The sequence below is a fragment of the Sturnus vulgaris genome, chromosome 2 (assembly GCF_052056855.1).
Source record: "Sturnus vulgaris isolate bStuVul1 chromosome 2, bStuVul1.hap1, whole genome shotgun sequence".
Taxonomy (NCBI): Eukaryota; Metazoa; Chordata; class Aves; order Passeriformes; family Sturnidae; genus Sturnus; species Sturnus vulgaris.
The window spans coordinates 41,728,434-41,747,165 of record NC_142244.1 but is presented as its reverse complement, the minus strand read 5'-3'; the positions used below and the strand labels follow the sequence as shown (position 1 = coordinate 41,747,165).

The window sequence follows — 18,732 nt, the reverse complement described above, 5'->3', positions numbered from 1 at the left end:
TCTGAATAGAATTTGGTTTTCTATAGTGCTTGGTTAGTGAAAGGTGCTTGGGAGTGTATGTCTGCAGCAGCATTTACTACTGAGCAGAGATGGTGTCCTAGAAATTTTTATCGAGCTGAAAACACTACAAGGACATAGACTTACCAAAAGGGAGTGTTGGCAGGGACACATGCTAAGTTTATTTCTGGAGTGTGGGGCTTCTGCTTATGTACTTATTCCCTGAAATGCAAAGAAGAAGCATCTGTGATGTGCTCCAGGTAGCAAAATGTGTCTCTGCAGCAGGTTTGCTGCTCTTCTGATAAAAATGAGACTTCCCACTTACATATCCTGGTTCAATGGCCAATCGGGGGAGCAGGCAGAGTGCACCTCCTACTGAATTTTAGAAGAACAGCTACAAGAAGAGTAAGCTGTGCAGTGACATTGCAGGGTGAAAAGTAGTGGAAATGCCTGGGAACCTGGGTTGTGTGATCTAAAATCTCATAGTTACAAGTCAAACAGGTTTTCAGATTGAAAAGGTCCTCAACCTTTGCCCTTTTGAGTTAAATTCTCTGGTGGATTTCCACCACACTTAGCTTGTGAAGATTTTTTGGTGTTTCGTAGTCAGTAAATATGAAGTCTTTGACATTAGTCACAAACATTGCTTGAATAACACCTCAGGCAGCAAAATACTTCGTGTGGCCTGGAGACCAGTGCAGGAGACCTTGCTGCTTTTGATATTCTATCATGCAGGTAAGTTGAAGCTGGGAAGGAAACAATTTTAGTGAGCTGGTGCAGAGGTCAGAGCCCTGCTTCCTCCCCTGCAGCTTGGGGAACTGAGATGCTAATCAGAGGAGGATATTGTTATTCTTTTTTCTATTAAAGTGCCAAGGTAGGACTCCATACTTGCTGTGAGCAGATCTCTTTATGTTCGCTCCGAGCTGTCAAGCTTCATCCTTTCAACTGGAAACTCAGCAGTGGCTGACTTAATATTTGTCTGGTTTCTCAAGCCTGTTGTGCAGCAGAGCTTCATGTGCCTGCCTGACTTAGGAACTGTTAACCAAGGACTTCTTCAAAACCAGTGAAGCCAAGAACTTCTTTAAGGCTGATTTGTAGAAGAGCAGCGTAGGCACAACATCAAGAGTCTCGCCTTGGTAAAAATCCAAATCCTAATGTTTTAGGGCACACTGTGCCTAAGATGTCTCTCTGTTCATTGTCATAACTAGTAACAACGAGGAGAGACGAGAATGCAGCCTCGATGATGGTCTCTAGTTAAAAATTCACCCAGTCTGTTTTTATAGTAACATGCTGTTAAATGCATCTTCTTTTCTGTAAACTCTTGGTGATGATGGTGTCTGCTGAAACACTGTAGAACTTGAGGATATTCTAGCATGAATTGCAGTGGAGTCCTTTCAAGACTTTCTTTAAAAAATTGTCCGAGAGTTGTGTAGTTTACTGCCCTTTCATTAATTTAGTGTTTCAGTCATTTAGCATCTTTGAAATACTTGGAAAAACCAAACCAAACAACAAAACCTACCACACCCTGGGCCACTTTCTTAACAGTAGGAGGATGCCATTATGCATTTACAGTATGGATGAATACCATTCTATTTTGCTTGCTTACAAGGCATGTCTTTTTAGACAATACTTCTATTAAAAATTCGGTAGAGCATTCTTGGGAGACAGTTCTGCCAGGGATACATGATGGATCTGCATAACCCCAGGGGTCTTTCTCTCTTTTTGTTTTTTAATCTCCAGTTGGCAGGATGCCCAATAAATCAAATGTGTGTGTGTTTATGAATTGAAGTATTTAACCATTTGATTACTGTATTGTAAAGAGACTGTGCTCTCAGTCATTAATTTAGGTATTAATTCCAGCCTGTCAAAGCAGCTGCTGTTCTATCTGCACTTTCTAACAAACGTTTGTTGTACCTGTTGGCAGTGTTCTGCTGTATGGATCCAATGGGAAGTCAATCAGGTCTCTCTGTAAAAGGATGGAGGCCACATATGTGACCACAGCCATTGCCCATGCCCACAATGAGCCTGCAGCCTTGAGAGCACACAGGACTCTTCTGGCAGAGCAAAACCAGGCTTGGTTAGCTGGACTGTGTTCAGGCAGGACAGGGCAGCCCTCTGCATGGAGGCAGGGGATTAAAGGATATGCTGTGCTGCTTCAGAGAGCCTTTCTTAACACGCTGCGCTCCTGTCCTGGCTGATGAGGAGGCAGATTAACTCAGTGCAGCTTTGCCAACTTAATGGCTAAAGGCTATGTTCTCCAAACCAGATAATACTGGTCTGTCTCAGTATGTCAGATGTGGACTAAACCTGAAGGTGGAAGGGAGCCAAGGTACAGAAGAAACAAGTCCCAGCTAAAACCGCTGAAGTTTTCTAACTTTTGCTCTTAATATCTGGTGCTGTTGAAACATAGAAAACGTTCTTCTGCTGTGCTTGTAGTGTATTGAGTCATCTAGACATTCACTCACAAGATCTTCTGTCCTGAGGGCAGTTCTTGAGGAGCACACAAACTGCAGTGTTACTGCTGGGTGTGCAGGGAGGGAAGGAGGTGAAGTTCTCCACGAATGGATGAGAGAAGCATTGTTTCTCCTTTTTTTATTCTCCCCATATTTTGTTTTTTTGTTTGGTTTTTTGAGCGTTTTTTTTTGTTTGTTTTTTTTTTTTTTTTTTGAAGGCTGAAGTAGACCAAAAGACCATTTGTTTTCTGCTGGGGATACGTGTTTTGCTGGTCTTCAGACCAATACCTTAGTGATGAAGTCCTTTTAGTCTATGGTGGAAATTCCGTGAAATTCCATGACATAGTTGTTCTCATCCTGAGTTAGACATCACCTTCCTTTTATCATTTTAACCAGCAGGCAGCTGGCTAAATGATTTGGGTTGCCTGTGTTTGGTCAGTTGAGTTTCATCCTTGATATCTGAGAACCATTGGGGCATGAGTAAGGAGTCAGACTTTGAAGTTTGGCTTACATTAAATGGAAGTGATTCTCAAGCAATAAGGAAATAGAAAGAGTAGCTGTTTGTCTCTCATCCTTTTCAGGTGTTAATAATCAATGTTTAGTTTGACCTGGCAAAATTAGTTGAGCAAATTTTCTTGTGAAAGTCTTTCCATTTTTCTATTTAGGAGCCTCAGACTTACTTACACAGCTAGATGTACCCTGAGCTTCAGTCAATATTAAGTTACAGGTATGTCTTTAACTTGATATATTTAGATCTATTCTGACAAAAAAAAAATTGCAAATACCATTCAGGTTCCTTAAATAAAGAAGTGTTTTCCAGCATGCTTGTTACTCTGACGTTTGACCTGCAGTCCTTGTCTGTCTGCTCCCAGTTGCAGTTGGAGGTTGGTTTTGGTTCATAGAATGATCTCCAGGGCAAGGAGAGAGATAGAGCAGTAGGAGTAGTAAGGATGAAGATGTAGGTTTGCTTTATGGAAAAGGTGATAGGCTTTTCTGGCAGTAACTTCGTGTTCACTACTGAGTTTTTCTCCTGTGGGTTGAGTGTACCAGATATTTTTCAAAGAGCAAAAAACCATTGTGGAACTTCTCCTTCCCGACCATCCATCTTGGATTGGGTAGAAATTGCTGACCTTTGGTTTCTAATTAGTGTGGATTGTGTTCTTAATAGCTGGTAGAGGGATGGAAACTTGGGATAGGCTTCCTTTTATTGTGTGAAATCCAAAAGGGCTGTAACCTGTTACCAGAGCAAAAGCTCTCCATCAATTGTACTACATTGGCTCTCTTCCCAGCTCTTTGCACCACTTCATCAGCTGTGAGGCACAAAGATGCCAAATTCTTAATGTTAAAAGTTACTGGTTTAAGTATTTTGAAATGCTGTTACATTAAAAAAAAAAATTTCCTGCTGTTTGACTTCCTCTGCTAATTTTCATCTTTATGCCTTAGTTTGCATTTTTTGAGTTGAACAGTCTGTTAAGAGGAAGAAATCATTGCAAAATCACTTGAAATACCCCTAACAAATGACTGTAGGCTAGGACTTTTGCTTTGTGAACTCTCAACTTTTTGACATTGTTTGTTCTGAACATTTCTTTTATTGCTCTTGGAGTTATATCCTGGGTTTAATTATAGGAATGGGTCAGCTGTAAGGAGGAGTTCTGCACTGTCAGCAAATAAAGTGTTATGCATCATTCAAATCATTGCTCTTCACATTTTTGTATTTTGGCTTTTCTTTTTCTACAGAAATGGTTTTGAGCAACAAGACACCAAGGTTTACCCTTCAAGTGTGTATCTAAGTTTTTGAAGATTGCAATGCAAACTTCATGTGAGATGAATTGTAGATATGTTCTGAAGCTATAAAGCTCCCAGTTTTATAAATTAGATGCCATAAACAGATTTTTTTTTCTTTAAAGAATGATACATCAATAAATTGTTGAAAATAAATGTCAAAATTTTACAGCTTTGCTGAATATACTTATTTGTTCTTGTCGATCCGAGTCTCCCAGGAGAACTGACATGTGAAGACAGGTAAACTGTGAATATTGACTTTTCATTTTAGTCAGCAAGACTATGTGTAGTTTTAACTACTACATTAATCCTCTGCAAATCTACAATAGTAATAAAGTTACCACCTAAAATTAATTGGATGCATCCTAAACTTCTGCCACATTTCTAAACTGCTCTTCCTCTGCCAAAGTTAAGTGGCTAAATTAAAATGCAACTTGGCATGCACAGAAATAAACAAAATCTCTCCTGCATCCTAAGGAAGAGTTTGAATAAAAGTGTGTGCTAAGACACAGCTAGTGTTCAGATAACTTTTTTTTAATGCTTTCTTCTGTTTTCAGTGAGGATGGAATAAGCAGATGGTCCAGTATGACTGTGTGACTAAAATTGTGTTACAATTTACTGAAAATCAGAGCATTTGACTGTAATTAGAGGCAGTCGAGGTAGACCCTGTTCCAGGATCCAAGAACCAAAAGTGAAAATGTATTCAGTAACAACAGTGGGAGTAGGAGAAACCAGTTTGTAGGCAGGGTTTTAACCATCAGCAGCAAATAATGCTGCTTGTAATGTGAACTAAAATTCAAGGCATTTGCATCTGTCAACTGGAAAGCAAATGTGGGCTCCATAACATTAAGTCTGTGAGATTCAACTGGTATACTTTGAGATTGAAGAACTGTACAATAAGCTGAGGCTGGGGAACAAAAACTGTTCCTTCGAGAAGATTCAGCCTCAGATAGGGAATCCTAAATCCAGTTCTCCACTCCCACCCAGTGACAGACTTGACTCAGATTATTGCTGCAGATGAGAATGAGTATTTTAAAGAGATAGACCACTGAATTTAAATAACAAAGATACTTTAAAATGCTAGATGGTAGCAAAAGTGCTTGTAGATTATAATATAAGAAACGGTGTAATAAATAATAAGTTACTCATTACCTTCCCCCCCAAAACATTTCTGCTTGTTTAGGAAAAAGAGTTTGTTCTTTAAGCAAAGCTAATTTTGGGATGCCCTTAGGATTTGTATTTGATCTGGTGTTGTTTATTATCCTAATGTCTTTCTTGGCAGTGGTGTGGCAGGTGTTGTGAGAGTGGAGGCTCTGAGCCCCTTCATGAGTGTTTCCCAGACACTTGCATGCTCTGGGAGTTTGTAGGGACACAAGTGGCAGTATTGTCATGGTTCACAAAATTCCCTCTTAAATGTTCCTTCCCTGTGTTTCCCCCCATCCCGTTGAAGCATGACCACCTTGATGTCAAGTGCAGAATGAATTAGATTTTATGTGTAAGAGGCCCCCATGTACCCACGTAGCAGTGCAGCCACTTGCTTCTTGCCTGTGTTTTCTGAAAACCTCGATATTCAGAAGTACTTCATAGAGCAGCTGTTTGATCAGCCCCACCAGCTAGCACTTCCATTCTCAAACAAAACAGCCTCCTTTTACAGCTTGCTAAAAATAGCCATTTCTTTAAAGCCCGAGGACATGGTGATTCATGTGGTGGTGAAGAGGAAGAAAGGTTATTTCTTTTGCTTTAGGCTTTGGGAGGAAAGCCGCTGTGCTGTCCCAGTGCCAGCTGGGCTCATGCTTGCTCCCCCTTGGCCTTCACGGCCACATCACCAGCCCCAGTGGCTCTGGCATTGCTTGCTCTGCCACCGCAGCCTGGCAGCTATTTGAGGTGCAGGTGCCACATCCCAGTGCCCATCTTGGCTCTGGAGGGAAGGGTGTGCAGTCACTGCCACGGCTGAAAATAAACCCGTGAGATGGCAAGGTGCGGATTTGTGTCTGTGCGTTTGTGCAGAGCTCGCCCAAGGACGAAGGTATTTCTTAGGGTTTATAGCTGGGCAAAGGGGAAATGCTCCTACTTTGTCACTATTCAGATTCCTGATGAAGCTCCTGACACCACTGCAAGTGCAGTTTAAGGACAGGAAGAAGTCACAGGTAGAGCTTACATAGGATTTTCCATGGATTCCTGTGTCAGCTGTCCTGTGCTCTGCTGAGGTTTCGTTCTGCTGTGTGACACCGCAGCGGGACAGTGACACTGCTGCTAAACCTGCTCCAAGGCTCAGGCTTGCAGCAGTCCCGCTCTCAGGAACATGCTCAGGCACACATTTTTCTGTTTTGAAGCCCTTTATCATATCTCATTCCTTCTGAGGAAAGAGCCCTCAAAAAAATACTAGTTTTAATGTAAATGGAAATAGTTCTTACTCCAGCAATGTGTTTCTGGAGGATCATGAAGCAGAAAATTACTGTAGATGTGCGTGCAGCATTTTAGTTGCTGAGCAACGTGTTTCTTGCTTCAGCCTCTTAGCAAAAGAATCCAATTTCAAGTAAGATATTTGGGACCCTGACTGACTTAGTGATAATTAGTGTAAATTGCAAGCACTACTTGGACAGGAAAACAAAACGTTTTTCTCGGAAAACAAGAAGCTTTGCAAGAATTTTCACCATATATCTGCACTATTGCTTTCTAATTCCCATATACTGTTTTTCATGTTTGGGATCTTGGGTAGACCTTAAATCATTGCTCTAGATAAAGCAGGCCCAGAAGCAGTGGTTCTTATCTACAGCTCAACAAAGCCAACATTATCTTTCAGTGCTTGTAAACTTCACGTTTTTATTAATAGCATCCTGAGAACTTGTGCAACCAGATGATGTTTGCTCCTTTTCTCCTCACAAGCTTGTTTTAACCAGTTTTAGTAAAATAAAAGCTTTGGCAAGAAGGCAAAATAATTTTTCTTGTTGATGGAATGGAAGAATATACACTTGTAATATCAAAAAAACCCAACTCCCTGTAAGTGTCTAGTGATAAGACTCGTCAACTTGAATGATCGTGTTCAGGCTTTTGGGGTTTTATTCTTTTTTGTTTTGGTTGTCTTTCTTTTTCTTTCCCAGGCTTGTGGTTTTTTTGAATTGCCACCACCCAAATGGAGTTGGATTTTGTTCTTTTTGTAGTAGATTTAACACACATTTTTCATGCCTATCTCCCGGATTTTCTATTATCATTCACAGGAATTAACTGTTGATATTTGCCTATATTCATCCACCCAAGTACCGTTTCCTCCTTTCCTCAGCAGTAGCTTATCTGCAGGCTCAAAGGAGTAATAGAAGTCACATTGAATGGGAAAACAGGGGAATGGAGCCCAGATCCTGCTGGAAGCAGCAAAGAGATTTTTTTGCCATGGTCTGGCCTCAAGGACCAGCTTTGCAGAGCCTGAAGGAGGTAGAGATCAGAGAGCAGGATGGAGAAGGTTCAGCTCTGGTTTAGACCTGTGCTCCAGCAAGAGCTGACAGGGTTCAGGTATCCAAGTTGTGTCACTCACACAAGCTGCTTCCTCCAGATTATTTAGTGTGAAATAAAGGTTTTAAACTTTAATTTCCAGATAACCTTCATAAAACAAGTGAAGTCTAAGCTTGGATCCAATCTTGGAAAGCATTTCTTTTTTTTAATGTTGGCAGAAATTACTGTCTGCTGGCAAGATTCTGTATCTGGGGGCAGAGGATATCTTCCTGTGTCTTGTGTAACTGTGTGAGGAAGGGCTTGCATGTGCAGATACCAGGACGCTCTTCACTGTTTCTTCATACTTTAGATTGAGTACTTTTTATACATGAAAAGTCTTTTAGAGGATTTTTGGGGCTGTGACAGTAGGCAGCAGATGCAGGAAGTCGTCTCCTGGCTGCTGGGCCTCATGCAGTTGATCCAGCTTATTTCTGCATCTTTTAGCAGCTAATTGTTCCAAAGTCACAAATTCAATTGTCCTGTGAGAGTTTGCTTTGGAACATCTTTCCTGAATAATCGTTGCTGATTTTTGCATATTATTTCTTAATCTAATTTAGCAAGGACAGGATGTTTTTAAGGATCAGGACAATAGTTACGCAGCTCCAGTGGCTTAATTTTCCTGTGTGGAAATCAGTGGCACATTCATTATGGGACTGGCACTGCTGTTTGTGCACACAGCAGTTAAGCTTAAAGCCCCCTGGTAGAGGTATTTAAGAGTCATTTGTTATGGAAAACTTCAGACTTTTATGTTAGGGGCACAAAATAATTAGTATGCAAATCCAATACTGCTGTTTATGCATAACATATTAAGAGTCACCAACACTGTGGTTGCAATTAGGGACTTAAGACAAGTGTGCAGCCAGCCAGATAGGTAGAAAATAACCATAAAAAGGAAAAGAAGAAAAGACAAGAAGCAACTGCTTTAAATTATTGCACGGGACATTTAGATTAGACATTAGGAAAACTTTAACAGTCTGAGGGAGTTAGTCACTGAAATAAATCACCCATGGAGAGGAAGGAACGTCCAGGAGAATTGGACCAACACTGGGCAGGAATCACGTGGACAGTGTTAGTCCTGCCCTTGATGAGTGGGAGGAGCAGGCAGCCTCCCCAGGTCCCCTTTACTCCTCTGGCTGGCAGCACAGTTTATCTTAGTCCAGTTTCTTGTCCCTAATAAATCAAAAACGTCCTCTGGCTCTTGTTACGCTATCAGCTTGTTCTGTACTAAATGCATCCTTCTGCCTTGTAGCTGGGGTTTGCACACCAAGGCTCCTGCTGCGTGCAGTGTGCTCCAAGCTCGGCAGTGAGCAAGGTGGCCTTTTCATCACGTTTCTAGAAAATGCATGTAACTGGGTCTTGCTGGTTTGCTTTTCATGCCAATATTGGGCACATAAAGTTCTTATGCTCCTCACAACACTAAGGATCTCATCAGATGCTGATGGTGGAAAAAAACAGCATCTTGCTTAAAATTCCCCGAGTGTGGGGGTTTTTTTTTCTCCCTCTGTTTTCAAACTTTCATTCAATCCAGTAAAATGGCTAATTTTAGCATCATGCCAGATGTTTTGTTGCTGTTGTCCGTGTATCTTCAAACTGGTCTGTAAACCAACTGGAATTCAATTTTTGGGGTTTATTTGTGCCTTACCCTGCCCAAAAATGGTGCTGTTCCTTGCCAAAATGAATGCCATTCCTTCATGCAAAGTACAGGGGCCACAACGCTGATCTAATGTGGTGTGGTGCCATACATCCTCAGTGAACACCCAGGGGACTTTGAGAAGAGAATTTAATCCAGACCTTGAAGATGTTATCTTGTGAGGTGAGTATGTAATTCCTGACAGTGACTGAACTATGTGACTGTTTTGCAGGAAAAGAGAGTACAAGTCTCCCCGCCATTGACAAGAGGACCAAGTGCCTTTATACCAGAGAATGAAGTAAGTTTGCAGTTAGCTGGGCTGGGTGATAGTTTTGAAAACAATGACACTGAAGGATGGTTCTATGACCCTGCTTGTTCCATGGTACCTGGATGAGCTCCCTTGAAGGCAAAAGCAGTGGTTTCTCTGGAGCAGGTTCCAGTGTCTAAGACCCACCCCTTCCTTTCACATAAGTGGGACTGTTTGACATCTTTTCCATCACCAGCATTCCCAGAGATAGCCATGGGTGACAGCTCTGCTCTTCTTGGGTGGGTGTGAACACATGATTTATAATGCCAGACCTGAAGGAGGGCCTGTCCAGTAGTGCAGCAATGTGATTATGTAGCTCTCAGGGCAGTGCCTGACTTTCAGCTTGAGAGAACCTGCAAATATGACTTCACTCCTTAGACTGTAGCTCTTGAGAGAATTTATGGTTGAAAGGTAGGAGTGGATTTCAGACTTGAGATTTCTACCGTGACGAATGCTGACTGGTTTGTTAAACAAACAACCATCTTTCTCCCTCATTCCATGCCATGAAATAGTACAGTTCATAGAGAGGGTTTAGTCACACAACAGTAATACACTGAAGTGATAATAGCACTGCAGGTGTCAAAGGCTGCTTTATTGTTGCAATGGAAAGAATATGGGCAGAGAAATAATGACTTAATTGTAAAGATTCCTATTAACATGCCACATGGCTTTGAAAGCAGAATTTAAAAAAATATGTCAGTGGATGGAAATAAATCAGAAGGAAGTGCATGCACAGTATGAAGACGATAGTAATAGAGATGGAGATAAAGCTTAGAAATTATCATATGGCATATTGCTATGCCTAACGTAGCAACAGCAGAGTCCTACAGGATTATTTTTTGATTCTGTCAGAAGAATTTCTTTCTATAACTTGCACTGTTACAAGGAAAATTCCTGACAAGCTGGAGAAGATTAGAAACCTTACCAGAGACACAAAAAATATTATTTCCCCAAGAAACCACTAAATGAGACAAGAATCTCTTAAGTACATGGGAGATAGACCTGCTGAGGAATAAGGGGGACTCCTAGGAGTGAAGCAAGTATATACAGGGAGATAAAACGGTGTCTAATGTGTGAATAAAATTCTGATGGTAAAAACACTATTAAGGACAACTGAGAAGGCATCAGTTTGTGTAGAAAACACAGAAGAGGTGCCACAGTGAACATACACATCTAAAAATGATGGAGCTGCCTAACTGTGTAGCTGCTTCTCCCCTTTCTTTCTGGACCCACAGATTAAACCAGGAAGGTACAGTGGTGAGAAATGAAAATGTAGTATGTTTTTTGTATTTCTTTGTATACAACTGCCTGTATAAGATCTGATAGAAAAGTATTTGACACATGGTCCACTCATCAGCCCATCATATAGAAGAAAACATTTTAAATAGAATATTTCAGCAAAAGCATTATGCTTCCTGATTTTAGGCACTTTCTAGCTTCATGTGCATTAAAACAGGTAAAATATGCTCTCATTTCATGGTATTTGCAATAGTAAGCTGGCTGGTTTATTGCTGCACAGTGTCAGAATAAATACTGGGTATTCTAGTCTTGTGCTTGCAACTTCAGTGGTGAACATGTTGAGAATGGCTGTTCCTGGTGATAAACACTGAGTAATAGCACTCATACTGTGTCAGGGCTTGCAATGCTAGAGCTACTTGCTGTACTGTTGTTTCATTTCATCCTGTGCCCAAGGTTTGGATTGGTTGGAATAATTAAAGAACAGCTTTTGTTTAAAGAAAGCATTAAATTCCTGTTCTAAATAATACCTGAATGTTATGGACAAATTAGCATTTGATCTCCTCTTCAATTATACAAGCACAGGAGGGGTAGATTGCCAGGCTGTTTCTATAATTTGGTTACATAATCCAGTTCCTCTCCATTAATTTTGAAATTGATTTTAGGGCTGAGCACTCAGGTGGTGTGTATCTATACAGGGGTTGTCTTCCATAAAGAATTTACTTTCCATTTAGCTCTTACTTACTTTCAGTTCTCTGTACAGGTTTGATTTCAGCATCTGTAACTTCCTCTGTTTCAAGAAGATATATAAAAAAATGGGTTTGGGTTTTTTAGAAATGTATAAAAAATAACAGAGGTTCAGTGTAAAGTGCTCTTCAGTTCTCAGTATGCAAGTAGGATCTGTGTGTGTCTATTTGCATTCATGCAGGCATGTATGTTTGCAAATACACATCCAGAACTCCACCGTTGTCTTTAAGTCTGGACACAGATAAATCTTTCATACTGCAGTGTGTTTCTCCCCAGGGTTAAAGCTAGAGAAGATCTCTCCCTCTGTTAATATTTCTCCATCTTATTTTCAAGGTTATGCAAGCAAACGGTTTGGATGAACGTACTAATCTTCTTGTGGAAGAATATTCTACATCTGGTCGCCTGGACAACATCACACAGGTGATGAGTATCCATACTCAATACCTGGAGTCTTTCCTCCGCAGCCAGTTCTACATGCTGCGCATGGATGGGCCCCTTCCTCTGCCCTACAGGCACTACATTGCTATCATGGTATGTACCAACAGGCTGTGCACCTTCTTCTGCAACTCAGACTAATGTATTTTGAAAATGAAGATAAAAGGGAAGCGTTTAGAATGGAGAAATTAGGGTGGTATTTTGACAGAGGCTGAATTTTTATTGTGTATTTTTATCGCAATAAAACATGCCTAGCTGGAAGGTTTTCAGTGAGAAGGGAGAATTGGCAACCTACATCATTCCCTGTTTCCCACAGTGATGCACCTCTCACATGCCCACATCACTGTGCAGCAGTAGGATGAGGTACAGTGGACTCTAAGTCACCCGAAATTTCAGATGGACACTAGGAACACAATTCTGCTTGCAAGGACGTTGAGACATTGCAGCAGGAACCAAGAAAGGTTCTGTGATCTCTAAGGGTGAAGATCTTGTCTGGACAAGGCTCTGAGCAGCAAGTTCTAAGTCAGCTCTGTGAGTGGAGGGTTTTTTGGAGTGATCACTTCCAAATTAAATTATATTTTGCAATCCAAAGTAATCAAATGTATTTTTATTGGAGAATTCTCCATACTGTATAGAAATGTATTGCAACGCATTTGCACAAAGCCTTTTGGAATGACCTTGTACTTTTGTTTTGTATTATTAACCTGTCTCCCACCTACAGCAAAACCAGATTACACACTAATGTGCTGCACTGTTCACTCTGTGTTTAATTATTCCAGGCTGCTGCCAGACATCAGTGTTCCTACCTAATAAATATGCACGTTGATGAGTTTCTGAAGACTGGCGGGATTGCAGAGTGGCTGAATGGTTTAGAATACATTCCCCAAAGACTGAAAAACCTGAATGAAATAAACAAACTTCTTGCACACCGTCCCTGGCTGATCACAAAAGAGCACATCCAGGTACCTCTTCAGTCATGCCCTGTAAATACCAGTAAATGGCTGGTAAAAGAACTGTGTAAATGCCTGGTTAGGCTTCATTACCCTGTGTTTCAAAGATCAGGGAAGTACTAGTGCACCGAACAAGCTGATTCTCCTTTGTGACAAAGCCAGTAAGATTTTCTTCTTAGGAATACCATTGGCTAAAATAGCCCAAAAGAAAAGAAGTAATATATTAGGTGTCTCTTTTTTTATCCAGTGATAGTTTGTGTGCAAGGGGAATGTGGTATTATTGGAAGAAAGAATTGATCCCTTTTTGAAATGTGTAGTGTTTTATAGAAACGCTGGGGGCCAAAAGAAATTTTATATTTACACTTTTTTTATTCTCATTTCAGAAACTTGTCAAGACTGGGGAAAATAATTGGTCTCTTCCTGAACTGGTGCATGCTGTTGTCCTGTTGGCACATTATCATGCCTTGGCAAGTTTTGTATTTGGTAGTGGCATTAATCCAGAGAGAGATCCGGATACATCTAATGGAGTCAGACTTATAGCAGTCAACAACTTCTGTGTCTGTGATCTTGCCAATGACAACAACATAGAAAATGCATCCCTCACAAGTAGCAACTTCGGGGTTAGTGTTGCAAGAAAATTCCTTTGCTTGCCTCTGTTTTGCATTAGAAAACTTTCTTCCATTCTTTCTGTTTTAAATTTTAGTTTTAAATTTTTTTTGTCTACTTTACAGGAATACTTGAGTCTGGTAATTCTTACATGCACTCTGACAATTTCCAGTGTAATCTGTTGAAAACCTCACTGTAACAGTGAATGGTAGTCAGAGCAATGTGATTTTGGTAGCTAATCCCACTACCCATCGAGCAAGACTAAAACTTTGCTTGCAGCAGAAAGCTTGAAGTCCTAATTTCTTTAGACAGCATGGCATTGCCTGGAGCATTGTTCCATCCCTGTTCCTAACATCAGGAGTGAAAAGAGAAATGGAAAAAAAATAGAAGTAATAGTAGTAGTAGTAGTAATAATAATTATAATAATTTTTACTTCAAGGCCTACAGTCATGAAACACTTTGAAAGACTTCCATGTAGGTGGGAGGAAATGTCTGAAATAAAATTATTTAATTCTTCATGCTGGTATTCCAGTCTTGAATCAACAAAGAACTCTGATTACCAATTAATTAACTTGATTAATTTGATTACTCATTAATTAACTGGACATTTTTTCCTGAAAGGTGCTCTAGAATGCTTTTGAAGACACACCCTTGAATTAATGCCGACAGATGAATTAGCCTCATTGCTTTGATGGAAGATCAGGATTATGAGCAGAGTTGCTAGATACAATTTTTACAATTAGCAGTAGAATATAAGCATGTCATCCCTCAGTCCAATCACTGTGTCTAAAATTTCTGGGCTGTAAAACATGCCAGCTCATGTCATGGAGGTGCCTTACTCCCCATTCGTAGTGGGCAGAGCATTGCTGCTGACTGTGCTTATTGCTAAGCAGTGAGGAGTCTGCTAGAAACAGCTGTAACTGGGCAGAAGAACAGACTCAAAAAGATGGAAAAGAAAAAACAAATAATTTATCTTATGAAAAAATCTGAATGATAGGTACAGGGCACCCGAAGCTTTGACATATTTCTCGTGGAAAGAGGTCTTTCTTCCTGACAAAAGTAAGAAAAAGGGTCAACATAGTGGCTATTTTGGTCATGCATAGTGAAAGAAAAGTCCTGATTTTCGATCTCAGGTTGTGTTTCTATAAGGCAGTGTTGCACTGCAACTCTTCAGCAGCATATTTTGCATTACCAATGGACTTAATATAGTTACCTTTGTATGAAAAGTTGTTTTATGAGAGATGTAGGGATCAGATGGATTTTCCTGAGCTATCTGTGTTGTGGAATATGAGTGACTTTGGTTTCCACACTCAAACACCACCTCTACGCTGTTAATCTCACTGCAGTAAATTAATGCAGCAGGCTACACTTCCCAGCTCCAGTCTTCCTGCTGTCTGAAAGCTGTTTATCTGCACTGGCAAAATGTGGCAAAATGCATTCTGGCTTGAGGCTTTGTGTTTGCTGCTGCTGTCTGGTTTTGAGAACGTTTGTTGTCAAGCATGAAATCTGAAGATGACACACGTTGTCTATCTTCTAATTTTGCAGAATGTCATGGTGTTTTTGCAGATTGCAGATTCTTTAAGTGAGCTGGAGGCCCTGATGGAAAGGATGAAGAGACTACAAGAAGATAAAGAGGATGAAGAAGCCTCTCAAGAAGAAATGGCAACTCGCTTTGAGAAGGAGAAGAAGGAGAGTCTGCTAGTGATTAGTGGAGGTATTTGTGCTTTTCTGGTTCAATTTTGTTTGTGCTTTTTAAGAAATAAATGCTTGAGGCTAGCTCAGTGACTGAAACTGTTTCTGTCTTTTTCTTTATTCTGGTTCTTCATGTAGGAGGAGTGTGGTAGGGTGGTCTCACCTTTTGCTTCATCACCTTAGGATTTCTTGATTGACAAATAACATCATCCTTTCTACTAGTTGACATTTAGCTTTTGGTATATTTAAAAAAAAGGCCTGTAGGCTTCCCTAAAAAGTAGGGAAAAGTAGGATGTACATTTCTCTTTCTTTGTATGTTCTGTATCATCAAAAAATTAGTTTATTAATTATAATTAGTAATAAATATTCAGTAATATCTCACAGGTGTAGGTTCTGTGGTGCTTAGAACTTCAATCACACTCATAAGTAGCTTTCAGATATGACATTTAGTTTAGGAATTAGATGATGAGACTCAACTACTTTACCATTTACTGCCCACCTGGAAAGGACATTTCCATCTTGCTGCTCTGAGTGATCATACTACTATGTTGTTTCACTGCCTATCTTGTGATAGAGATTGATAGCATCTTTTTATTCTTAAATGATTTTCCAAATTTTGAGCTGAAACCTTCTTTTCCCATATTCTTTGTATGCTCTGGAGGCGTTAATCTCTAACAAACTACAGAACGAAGTCTGCTTCATACAGACACAAATGTGGTTTTTTTCCTAAAGAAAGTGTTAGAAGAAAGAATATTATTAAGACAATCAGAATCTCTAGCTATTCCCTCATAGTAGAAGCTACTTGAAGATGACTGCTTGTGTCTTTTTAAAAAGTGGCCACTAAAATGCTTCACTTCTTACTGCACTGTGAATTTAGGTCTCTGCAGCTTCAGACCAAAATGTGTTTGAAAGAATCAATAGGTTAGTGCAAAGAGCCCAAAAGGGAGGAAGAATGTACTGAGGATCAGCAGAGAGATTGTTTTGTTGCTCTCTAGGAACATGGAAAAATCTCTGAAAGAAGATACATCCAGGAACAAGCTGGATTTTTTTTAAATAGACATTGTAAATTCTTGCCGTATTTTCCTCTGGCCAGGCAGTATCAGCAGTGCAGATAAACGGACACTCATTGCAGTTTCATTATCAAATCAGGATGTCCATGAGTCTGTGCAACTCCAGGTATTTAAGGAAAAGGGGTCATTCAAACAGGAGGGATTTTTGGATGGGGTTGCTGATAGTTATGTTGACTTTCTTCCCTCTTTACTATTTGCTGATTTCAGTTGAGGAGTCTATGTGTTATGGATCTTTACCATTTCATGAAATCCAGTCCTCCTCTGGGCAGAGGAGTGTATGTGTACAGGTTTTTTATTCTTCACTGAGAATTTACTGTAGCAGATGTTGTCCAAGCTTCTTCCTACACAGTTATGTTTTGATTGTGTAATGAGGCAAAGAGGAGATAAAGCACTTCTGCAATTCTTAGATTAACTGACTTTTCAAGGTGCTAACAGTGGACATATGGCAACTGTTCTGTCAATGCTTGTGGAAGTGAGCCATGATTTTAACATCAGGGTCAAATGCAGTCAGCTATGCAGCAGTCAACTTGTGCAGAGGTAGTTACACAATCCAGCCACCTGTTTATTCGGGAGGGAAAGATTGATTCCTGATAGAGAGCCTGCGTGTGCTTAGCGATATGTTTTGGAGCTCTTTGAAGATGCTTAGTTACTACAGCTTCTGGCAGAATTTCACCCTGATGTACTGTAGAGCTCTTTGCTTGCATATAATCTTCAGCTGATATTTACCAATGGAGTGTTGTGTTGCTTTCTGGTGCTCATACTCCAGCTTACAGAACAGAGCCAGACAATCCTGCTGTCAAGGATCCATTTTTTTGTTCTTTATGTTAACATGGTGACTTTGCTAATGATATTCATCTTCCTGACTTAAAAAACTAGCCTCCCTCAGAAGTCAACAGAGAGAAAAGGAAACCTCCAGACAGAAGTGTAGCCCATCACTTCTCTTTTTGTAAAAGTACATTAGATGTCTTGTATAGGCTGACATTTAATGGGCTCAATGAAAACAATGTATCCCATACAAGCAGATGAAAATTGAAATGCTTCTTTCCTTTGTACCACTTTTCCTTTGCATAACTTCTAAAATTGTCCTCTAGTCCTGCAGTAGAGTGGTAGTTGGAAGTCAGCATTAACTCATGTTCTTGCCTAAAGCAAAGCATTTTGCTGTTTTATTCCCAGCATTTGATGATGAAATAGTTTCTACAGATGTCTCCCGTTATGTTGAAGATCCTGGGTTTGGGTACAAAGACTTTGCAAGGCGAGGAGAAGACCATCTGCCAACATTCAGAGCTCAGGTACCATCTCTTTAAAGCACATTCACTCAAAGAATGTTTATATATCTCACTACAGAGCACAAAGTGGTTAGAGTGGGGCATGTTTTCTTTAAATTCATTAAATAACTCACGACCTTGCATAAATCACCCTGAGATGGAGTCTTTCACTATTTGTCAATCTCTGGAAAGGCAATGCTTGGCTTTCCATCTGACTTCAGTTATAACTAGTACTGATGTTTGAAAATTGTAAAGCATATCTGAAATAAAAGGTAAAGGTAGAAGAGCAAGAATTTCTTTCCCATCCCTCCAGATATTGTAGAAAAAAATCCACTGGAGCAACTCTTTATTCCTGTCATTTTACCAAGTACTCTCTGTCCAGTGGCTACCAATACCTGGATACTTATAGGTCTGTGAGAGTGATTTGGGGAGTATTGTTCTCATATGCCCACCAAATCTCTGGACTTGGAATGCTGTGAAAGAAAAGGAATTCCTAAATATGATTACTGAAGTTTTTGCTGTATTTTAATACATTTTTCTCAGTGCTGTTGGAAGAACAGAATATACATTTTACCGGTACATTGTCTTATATATTGACATCCTTTGCCATGACCAGAATCATGAACTTCATATTATATGTAACAGGAGGGACATTCCAGATGGTTCAGTTCTATCTTACAGAGCACATTCATAAGCAGTCTAGAAGTAAATGGAAAGCAATGGAAGAAATCTTCAACCAAATCAGAGAACTTCAATTAAAATGACAGTGAGTGCAGAAACACTCAGTGGTCAGAAAGATGTATCTGAGACTGTAAAATATGGAATCCACAGTCGACCTCAGGAAATGTATTTAGCTGTATAGCAGTCTCTGCTGAACTGGATAATTTATTCTGTGGTCTTTATATGAGCCTGAAGTAGGTTATTACTGCCAAAAAGAATAAGGCATAGTCAGTGCCTATAAATCAAACAATCTGCCTAACTACTTTAGGAGCAGCAGGCTCACTTGGAAAAAAGTTCCAAAGAAGTTGAAATTGGAACTGAAACATCTCTGCTCTTAAATAAATAGGACAGCTTCTGGC

General features: G+C 40.0%; 1 protein-coding gene across 1 annotated transcript in view; it reads left to right on the top strand.

Moving 5' to 3' along the window:
• The window catches only part of SESN3 (sestrin 3), a 38,747-nt gene that overhangs the window by 13,620 nt on the left and 6,395 nt on the right, over positions 1–18,732 (top strand). The window contains exons 2-7 of the mRNA XM_088159391.1: positions 9,578–9,643; positions 11,969–12,166; positions 12,850–13,032; positions 13,404–13,640; positions 15,193–15,340; positions 17,562–17,677. Coding sequence (XP_088015517.1) covers positions 9,578–9,643; positions 11,969–12,166; positions 12,850–13,032; positions 13,404–13,640; positions 15,193–15,340; positions 17,562–17,677 — 948 coding nt within the window. The remainder of the gene's footprint in view (positions 1–9,577; positions 9,644–11,968; positions 12,167–12,849; positions 13,033–13,403; positions 13,641–15,192; positions 15,341–17,561; positions 17,678–18,732) is intronic.